General features: G+C 46.0%; 1 protein-coding gene across 5 annotated transcripts; it reads left to right on the top strand.

Moving 5' to 3' along the window:
- LOC143522218 (poly(rC)-binding protein 3) lies at nt 1-5,097 on the top strand. 5 transcript variants are annotated; one of them, XM_077016007.1, is made up of 12 exons: nt 1-75; nt 214-237; nt 333-365; nt 479-595; nt 1,547-1,678; nt 1,920-2,048; nt 2,284-2,427; nt 2,933-2,974; nt 3,619-3,697; nt 4,077-4,129; nt 4,483-4,652; nt 4,821-5,097. In XM_077016007.1, the coding sequence occupies exons 1-12, from the start codon at nt 1-3 to the stop codon at nt 4,873-4,875; spliced, it is 1,053 nt and encodes a 350-aa protein (XP_076872122.1). In that variant the 3' UTR covers nt 4,876-5,097. The 5 variants fall into 5 exon arrangements, with proteins under 5 accessions (XP_076872122.1, XP_076872123.1, XP_076872124.1 ...); XM_077016008.1 differs by having other exon boundaries at nt 3,622-3,697; XM_077016009.1 differs by having other exon boundaries at nt 2,284-2,358.
- Nucleotides 5,098-10,534: the final 5,437 nt, after the last annotated feature.

Here is a 10,534-nt window from a genome sequence, read left to right on the forward strand (position 1 = left end):
ATGGCGACAACCAAAGTCCTGTCAGAGAGACCACTCAATGTCACTCTCACCATCAGACTCCTTATGCACGGCAAGGTAACAGTGATTTAAACAGGTTGTGAATTTATATGTGAATTTACACACATTGTAAATTTACACGTACAGTATGTTCTGAATTCACACACTGAATTCACACGGTATCATCCTAACGCAGTTCTCGTCTCCATGTTCCAGGAGGTCGGTAGCATCATCGGCAAGGTGTGAATCCCATCTGCCTTTTTGCCATTCATGCTTAAGTAAATATTGTTTTCACTGCGTGTGTCTTACTGTCAAGAAACATTTATTTTTTCCAGAAAGGGGACACAGTAAAGAAAATGCGTGAGGAGGTAAGTTTGCCTGCTGGTTGAGACGGCGTCCACGTTAGTGTCTAGTGTCCCAGTCCCCTTCATCTCTGCACCACAGTGCTTCTCGAGTTATTCTACCTGTCCTGTGTCCACAGAGCAGTGCCCGTATAAACATTTCAGAAGGGACCTGCCCTGAGAGGATAGTCACCATCACAGGGCCTGCAGATGCCATTTTTAAGGCTTTTGCCATGATTGCATACAAGTTCGAAGACGTACGTCCTCTGTCTGTCTTTATCAAGCTGACTGTAGAAATTTGACCAAACACTAACACCCCTACACATTCAACACCAACACATTAAACACTAACAACCCTACACATTCAACACCAACACATCAAACACCAACACCCCTACACATTCAACACCAACACATTAAACACTAACACCCCTACACATTCAACACCAACACTTCAAACACTAACACCCCTACACATTCAACACCAACACATCAAACACCAACACATCAAACACCAAAACCCCTACACATTCAACACCAACACATTAACACTAACACCCCTACACATTCAACACCAACACATCAAACACCAACACCCCTACACATTCAACACCAACACATCAAACACCAACACCCCTACACATTCAACACCAACACATTAAACACTAACACCCCTACACATTTAACACCAACACCTCAAACACTAACACCCCTACACATTCAACACCAACACATCAAACACCAACACCCCTACACATTCAACACCAACACATCAAACACCAACACCCCTACACATTCAACACCAACACATTAAACACTAACACCCCTACACATTCAACACCAACACATCAAACACCAACACCCCTACACATTCAACACCAACACATTAAACACTAACACCCCTACACATTCAACACCAACACATCAAACACCAACACCCATACATATTCAACACCAACACATTAAACACTAACACCCCTACACATTCAACACCAACACATCAAACACCAACACCCCTACACATTCAACACCAACACATTAAACACTAACACCCCTACACATTTAACACCAACACCTCAAACACTAACACCCCTACACATTCAACACCAACACATTAAACACTAACACCCCTACGTTATATCCGTGACAGATAATTTCTGAAAGCTGTGGTCATGTCTAGCAGAACTAACTATTTCACTCCCTCTCAGGACATCGTTGCTTCCATGAGTAACAGTCAGGCCACCAGTCTGCCTCCGGTCACTCTCCGTCTGGTAGTACCGGCTAGCCAGTGCGGCTCTCTGATCGGGAAGGGAGGCTCTAAGATCAAGGAGATGAGGGAGGTAATCTGTGCTACGCAGCATTCGCTTTCTCCATTTCAGGCATCACTTCAAAAGAATGCACTGCCCCGCTTTAGTAGTGCTTCTGTCAACATAACACGAGCCATGTGGAGTAAATTACATTAAACTGTATGAATAACACAACACTCCACAGTCGTGGCCTTCAGTAATGCATTATAGCTGTCAGACGTAGTGCCGCTGTGTAGCTGATCCTCCAGGTGATGGAGTTGCTCCTGCTGGTTAGTCTACAGGGGCCCAGGTGCAGGTGGCAGGGGACATGCTACCCAACTCTACCGAGCGTGCTGTCACCATCTCGGGGACCCCAGATGCCATCGTCCAGTGTGTGAGGCAGATCTGTGTGGTGATGCTGGAGGTGAAAGGGTGGTGGGACTCCTAACACTTCACTCAGCACTCTCCGCTTTGTGGGTACCACATTTTGTAGAGAACTTTTTGTACCTGTACATGTAAGCTAAACGCATGCGGACCTGAGACCCCGCAGGCCTCTCGCTGTGCTGAATATTCCTGTTCTCATCTATCTCAGGACCTTTCTTGATTCACTTTTTCCAGATCACGTTGGTTAACCTCATCCTTTTTTCTTGGCCTACTAGTCTCCGCCCAAAGGTGCCACGATCCCGTACCGACCCAAGCCGGCCTCTACTGCCATGATGGTGTCTGGGTCACAGGTGAGGGCGGACATGTTGGCGTCTCCCTCCATGGCCAACCTCAACATATTGCAGTACCAGCCCCTGCCTGTGAGTGTGCTCTTGTAGCTCTTTCCCACCTGCCACACACACTGCAGTACCAGTCCCTGCCTGTGAGGGTGCTCTTGTAACGCTCCAGCTCTCCCTGCTACACACACTGTAGCCTGCAAAATGTGTTGATAAGGGCACAGTAATAAAGGGTTTTGTTTTTGCTGGTTGCCATGGTTCATCAGGACCCCCATCTCATCCAGGAACATGAAGATACTCACAGCACGCAACAAAAACATTGCTCATTTGCATATTGTAGCCTTTCACAATATCAGAATTACAGTGGACAACATTGCAATATCAACAAGTGATATATTGTGCTTACATAAATATGCAATTTCTTTTTTATATATGTAGATGAGTACAGGCTTGAGAACTGAGGAGAGAAATATGGGCTCACAAATAAGAGATTTGATGTTATATGATATATTGTTGTTCAAATCACGTCTGACACTTGAGAGACAACGTGAGCTTTTCTGACATTTGTGTGATGATTTCTCTGTTCTAGACGTACACCATTCAGGGTCAGTACATCATCCCTCATCCTGATGTGAGTTGAACGGCTTGTTTGATTCATTAGGCCTTCATCTTTCTTCAGTGCTCTAACTGCCGTTGTTCAGCTGTCATGTTAACATATTCATCAGGAGTAGCATAGACTATAACCACACACCTGACATCAGGTAGAGTCCCGTAAGAACTCTCCCCAACCCTTTTGCAAGATCCCGTACTGCAGGGGTGCCCACAGTTTTCAGCTTGCGAGCTACTTATAAGATGACCAAGTCAGAAAGATCTACCGGGGTGGCGGCGAACGTAATTTGTTGAGCGGGGGGGGCTGGGGGTGGCGAACGTATTTTGTTGAGCGGGGAGGGGGGGGGGGGGGGGGTGGCGAACGTAATTTGTTGAGTGGATTGCAGATTGGCTACCGTGAATGTCAATCAAAATACAACCGTCAGTGCAGATGTGCGATTCATCTACTACTATTTTATGTGACGCGATCTACGCACATTCCTTCGCGATCGACCGACACTTCCTAACACTTTCGACGTAATGAGCACCCCTGCCGTACTGTATAGTTGGGTGAGGATGCGGAGGCTGTAGGCGGGGCTCCTGATGTAGGCGGGGCTCCTGATGTAGGCGGGGCTCCTGAGTGGTGATGATAACCTCTTAGCTGTCCTATCCCTCCTCCCTTCCCAGCAGTTGGCCAAGCTCCATCAGCTGGGTATGCAGCAAACCCCCCTCCCTCCCCTTGGTCAGGCCACACCCACTTTCCCTGGTACGTACCTGTCCATCCCTGCTGCTCACACCCTTCACGTCGTACCTGTAGAGATGTTCTCTCTCTCACACACACTCTTCTCACACTAACTTCACCCTCCTCCCTTTGGAGACATCAGGTCAACATGGCAGAATCTTCATCCGAGTTACTGAAGTCTGATATTTAGAAAGCACCCATCTGCAATGCTGGTGCACAGCTAGCAAGTCATTCGGCTACTTAAGCAGGACGGGCCTTTAAAAAGGTCACATGTTGCATATATTATGAAATGGGAGGGGCTCGTCGAGCTCTGAGACATGGTGGTGAAAGTGTAATCCTGTGCCCCCCCCCCCCCCCCCCCCATCCCACCTCCATGTTTCTCCAACGCATCTCTGTTCTGTAGGTCTGGATGCCAGTTCACAGGCCGGTACTCATGAGCTCACCATTCCAAATGATGTGAGTGTTGGCTTTAATCGCCTTCAAAATCAAACAGGTCGCTAATACAATCTAACGCTAGCATATGCTTACACATTCTACACTAACACTAGCCAAGGCTAACACAGTCTACGAGGCTAACACAGATTTAGCCTAAAACGAATCAAGACCAGAGACCGTATATACGGTCTAGCTAACACAGTATAGGCTAACATACTTTAGGCTAACACGTCCTTGGATACCACTATCCAAGGCTAAAAACAGCTCCAATCGTTATGTCATCAAGTTGATATTACCACTGCGAATCCTGTATCGTGAGCTACGCTGAAGTAGTTTTAACTTTGTCAGTGCTGCTTTAATACGTCTCTCTTCAGCTAATAGGCTGCATAATTGGACGCCAGGGCACAAAAATCAATGAGATTCGTCAGATGTCAGGGGCTCAGATCAAAATTGCTAACGCCATGGAGGGGTCGTCAGACCGTCAGATCACCATCACGGGCACACCATCCAACATCAGCCTGGCACAGTACTTCATTAATGCCAGGTGAGTGTCACCATTTTGTGCATCTTCTTAAAAGCATCATATAATTTTTGCCATAAATCAGTCCTAGAAAAGTTGCTTTGTACTTTTAAAAGAGGGGCTTCGTTTATCATGCCAGGCATAGATTTGATCTATCCATTCAAAGTGGTAATATGCCAGTGCCGTTAGCAGGTTTCGAGATGTGGCAACAGTATGGACTGATCCTGCTACTATGACAACCTCGTGAAGCCCTGGGGTCATTTCATCTGAAATATATGAAATCATCTCATTCTGTAACGTTTGGAGTTCGTAAGTTTCCATGCCCACATGGACAGTTATTTGGAAGAAGTCTGCTTCTGAGGAATTTGAGGAATTTCTGAGGAATTAAAATAAAATGTTCAGTCTGTATGCTGACTTTCATATAACTGGACTGGAGTTTGTATAATCAAATTAAATTTATAAAGCAATTGTTGAGAATTTAGATCATTTAATGAACTGTAGTGGGATTGTGTGTTAAAGCTTTATGCTTTACTTTCTTGTCAATTTTTTCTGGATTGAATCTGCATGTGGGATATTAGCACAGCATGTAGGATGTTAGCACAGAATGTGGGATATTAGCACAGCATGTAGGATGTTAGCACAGCATGTGGAATATTAGCATAGCACGTAGGATGTTAGCACAGCATGTAGGATGCTAGCACATCACGTGGGATATTAGCGCAGCATGTAGGATGTTAGCACAGCATGTAGGATGTTAGCACAGCATGTGGGATATTAGCACAGCATGTAGGATGCTAGCACAGCATATGGGATATTAGCACAGCATGTGGGATATTAGCACTACATGTAGGATGTTAGCACAGCATGTGGGATATTAGCACAGCATATGGGATATTAGCACAGCATATGGGATATTAGCACTACATGTAGGATGTTAGCACAGCATGTGGGATATTAGCACAGCATGTGGGATATTAGCACAGCATGTGGAATGTTAGCACAGCATGTGGGATATTAGCACAGCATATGGGATATTAGCACAGCATGTGGGATGTTATACGGCATGCAGGATGTCTAGAATGAGTTCTGTTCTTATTTCACTTTGTCTTTTGTAGCAAATATGTATAAATTCCACATTTTTTATAATGGAGTTACAAAATGACTGAAGTTGGGGGGAACTTCACACCATCACACATGTCCATCTGTCCTAAAACATGTATGTTCACATATGTCAGAAACCTTTTCCTGCTGCGTGAATGCAGTCAAAGGGTTTGGGGCAGTCGTGCTGTTAACAGGCTTTGCAGCGTCTCCCATCACCACGATTTTGCTCTCCTCTCTGGCAGTTCGGCAGTTCTGCTGGTACTGATAACGTCCGCCTGTGTGTTGTAAAAAGACACGTGAATTTCGAATTCAGGGCTTAATTTGTAAATCAAACGTTGCCGGAAAGCAAGCGTAAATTGTTACACTGGCAGTATAATATTTTGCCGGATCGAGGCAGACAGTTACCGGAACGCACGCTTCAAAATGAAAGAGTTCCCGGATCCTGTTCCGGCAGGATCCGGCTCAAATTAAGCCCTGATTGGTCTCATTCACACCTGAACCAGACATGACTCTAATCCCACAGTGCATGCAAATGTGACTCAAATCTCGTCTCGTTGGATTTGGTTAACTTCAGATTGGTCAGGCTATTTTCAGACAGCAGGCAAACCGGATTTGTTACTCATATCTGTCTACACTGTTATTTTCAAGTGATCAGATCAGATTCGTGTGCACAGACATCTTCATCTATCTGCATGTGTTCTTGTGACACAGGCTTCAGTGCTGTACTGCTGAAGTGAATTTCAAATTCAGATGCAGGAAAATTGCCTGTGTAGAAACAGACAAGTCATCTCTGCATCAGCCCCTGCACTGCTCCACAGTGCTTAATTCGCCTGCATATATCTCAGTACTCTTCTTGAGTGCCAGCACTTTATCAATCTGTATTTGACTTTGTTGTATGTCACATTGGACGTCGCACAGCGGACGCATTGAAATCCAATTTGAGCATCTCGGTCATCCAAATGCAATCACATTTGAAACCACTTCCAAATGTGCTTTGGAATTCAAAAGACTTGATTTCACCAAACTAATTGGATTGTTTCTTTGTTTGTTTTGCTGTCTGGAATGTCAGAAATCAATCTGGATACAGTCTAGATATGCCAAAAATCTGATTTGGGCCGGTGATCTGAACATCGCCAAAACAACTCAAATATGATTAGAAAAGATCAGAATTGTGTCCACGTAGCTCAGATAAGGTCAGATCTGTGTCACATTAAGGCAGAAAATGACTTCACCTTGGTAATGTGAACATAGCCTTATACTAAACCCTCAGAGCTATATACTGCATCCCAGTGTATATAGAAGGACACTTATCCAGCCAGGGAAGCTTGTGTGTGTAACTCATTTGATAGGAGAGGCTGCGGTATTCAGAGGACACTTCATAAAGACGCCACCGCGTCAGACATTTCTCAGCCTTCCTCCTGGACTGTCTGGCTTGCATACACTCAGACACTTTATTGCTGTCTGCTGTTTTAATAGGTCACGCTAACATATTTGCAGTAGATAAAAATGTATGTTAAGTAATATGTTTGTGTGCATTGTGAGAACTGATTTGATAGCGCTCGCTTTATGTTTATCCAAATGGAATTTCTGTCTTGGCAGTATGATAAACATAATTCAGAAGAGATTCTGTTATTGCATTTCTGTCTTGTTTGTCACTGGTATAATTTGTTTTTGATTGTGCTGATTCTTATTAGAAGGGGAAAGTACTGGTAATTTTGAATGATAATGTTTTTTTAACATATCATTTGCAGTGATGTGATGATAAAATGTAACCTAGAACCTGTAGAACATCTGAGATATAAGGTAATATTGTTAGTTTCATTTAAACACAATAGTGGATAACGTACATGTGAAGCATTACTGTTGTGGAAGCAGCTGTTAATATGCACACATGCGTTTTGATAGGTCGAAATGGGCTTTAATAAACATTAAATAAACAGCATTATGCTGAGGACGAGACTACGGGATTGGTCAGAGTGTTTGAATTAATTTAAAATTAATTGAATGCTGTATTTTGCATCTGTCATATTGTTCCCTAGCAAACGCTTTCACCACTAGGGGGCAGGTATGGTCTTTCAGCTCCTGTCAGTAGGGTTGTTAGGTATACGTCTTTATAATGGGGTAGGATAGGGGCATACCAGTAATAATAAAACAAAAACAATTAACAACAATAATAATAATTGTTTATTATTATCAAACAGCAGGGATGAGGCTTACAGAGACCCAGACCTCCATAACCAGCAACTCACCCTGGTGCCTAGGACTCTACAGGGCAATGTGCCATATATATATATATATATATATATATATATATATATATATATATATATATATATATCTCTATATATATATAGAGAGAGAGAGAGAGAGAGAGAGAGAGAGAGAGGTCCTGCCCAGTCCTGCACAGCTGCTGAGCCGATCCCTCTCTCCCTGTCTCCATCAGCCATTACTGATATTTGAGAACAAAAGAATCAACCAGCTCGGTGGATCAGCACAGGTGATGAGCTCCGTCTCTCCACTCAGGGGTGTGGCCTCTGTCTCCTTCTCTCCACTCAGGGGTGTGGCCTCTGTCTCCGTCTCTCCACTCAGGGGTGTGGCCTCTGTCTCCTTCTCTCCACTCAGGGGTGTGGCCTCTGTCTCCTTCTCTCCACTCAGGGGTGTGGCCTCTGTCTCCTTCTGTCCACTCAGGGGTGTGGCCTCTGTCTCCTTCTCTCCACTCAGGGGTGTGGCCTCTGTCTCCGTCTCTCCACTCAGGGGTGTGGCCTCTGTCTCCTTCTCTCCACTCAGGGGTGTGGCCTCTGTCTCCGTCTCTCCACTCAGGGGTGTGGCCTCTGTCTCCTTCTGTCCACTCAGGGGTGTGGCCTCTGTCTCCGTCTCTCCACTCAGGGGTGTGGCCTCTGTCTCCTTCTCTCCACTCAGGGGTGTGGCCTCTGTCTCCGTCTCTCCACTCAGGGGTGTGGCCTCTGTCTCCTTCTCTCCACTCAGGGGTGTGGCCTCTGTCTCCGTCTCTCCACTCAGGGGTGTGGCCTCTGTCTCCTTCTCTCCACTCAGGGGTGTGGCCTCTGTCTCCTTCTCTCCGCCTCTCTCTCCGATGTCATAATGTGGTAACAGGTGATATCTGGTGACTGCTGATGACAGCGATGCCTTTCAATTGGGATGAAAAGCACAAGGTGTTGACTCATGAGGAACAGATACACACACACACACACACACACACACACACACACACACACACACACTCACACACACACACACACACACTCACACACACACTCACACACACACGCACGCGCACATACACACACACACTCACACGCACGCGCACATACACACACACACACACACGCACGCGCACATACACACACACACACACACACCACACGGGCACACACACGCACACACAAACAACCCACGCACACACACTCACACACACACAGGCACACACACACTCACACGCACGTGCACACACATGCACACGCACGCACACACACACTCACACACACACACCACACGGGCACACTCACACACCACACGGGCACACACACACTCACACGCACGCGCACACACACACTCACGCACACACACACCACACGGGCACACACACACTCACACGCACGCGCGCACACACACACACACACACACACACACACCACACGGGCACACACACACCACACGGGCACGCGCACACACACACCACACGGGCACGCGCACACACACGCACGCACACATACACACACACACCACACGGGCACACTCACGCACACACACACTCACACGCACGCGCACACACACACACACACTCACACACACACAGTGTGAGGAACAGCACCAATACACAAACACAGCATGATGAGCTTCACAGAGACAAGAGAGATGTTCCACAGGAGTAGATGTTCCACAGGTGTAGACGTTCCACAGGTGCAGATATTCCACAGGTCCAGACAGGACTCCACGTGTGTCTGTCTGTGAGTTACAAGGAGGTGTGTCTGAGAGGCACATCTTCAAAGCCCACACACTCCCCAGAATAGCAGAGCAATTCAGAAGAACTTGGAGAATCTCACTTGGAGAACAAGCAGAAGTTTGAGGGTTTTCATTTTCTCTTCTTCTCTCCCTCTCTCTCCTGCTCTCCCTCTCTTTCTCCCTCTCTCTCCTGCTCTCCCTCTCTCTCTCCCTCTCTCTCTCCCTCTCTCTCCCTTTCTCTCACCCTCTCTCCCCCCTCTCTCAGGGTGTACTATTTTGAGTCGTATGATCAGTAGGAACAGACCCTCTACTCTTACCACTGCAGAAACTCACCCTCCAACTACACTGACCACCCTATAAACTACTTTGAATGTGTTAAAAAATAAAATAGATTTCCATATAATTAACCCCAACATTTGTGAAGAAAACCTGAGCAAAGCATCTGTCCAATTGGAAGAAATGCAGCCTACCTGTCCACATACATCTTTTAACCAAATTAACCCTGGGCACAAGGACTCCTTTCCACCTATAATTATATTTCATTCTCTGGTTTTGTATCCGAGTGCCGCTGCGCAAGTTATTTCCGTCAGACGTGTGTGTACTTACCTTTACCGTACTGGCATCATTCCCCAGAGATAAACAGCATATGATACCGTGTAACTTTGAACGCCTGGACCGGTCATAATTTAACGAGAGCAGACAGCCGTCGCTCCGGGCGCCAGGTGCTATTTCGGAGGTTGCTCTATTTTCAGGTGTTTGGCTAAGAAAAAAAGCGCATCGCTACTCTTCCAATTAGAAAAATGCCGTATTACGCAATTGATGTTAGATGGAGAATCTGGCGGAGC

This window comes from Brachyhypopomus gauderio, chromosome 8, assembly GCF_052324685.1.
Source record: "Brachyhypopomus gauderio isolate BG-103 chromosome 8, BGAUD_0.2, whole genome shotgun sequence".
Lineage (NCBI taxonomy): Eukaryota > Metazoa > Chordata > Actinopteri > Gymnotiformes > Hypopomidae > Brachyhypopomus > Brachyhypopomus gauderio.

Excerpts from the sequence above, each read along its gene's own strand:
- LOC143522218 (XM_077016007.1), top strand. The coding sequence starts at position 1 with ATGGCGACAACCAAAGTCCTGTCAGAGAGACCACTCAATGTCACTCTC. Across the intron at positions 596-1,546 it reads TTGCATACAAGTTCGAAGAC|GACATCGTTGCTTCCATGAG; the intron begins GTACGTCCTCTG and ends ACTCCCTCTCAG. Across the intron at positions 4,130-4,482 it reads AGCTCACCATTCCAAATGAT|CTAATAGGCTGCATAATTGG; the intron begins GTGAGTGTTGGC and ends GTCTCTCTTCAG.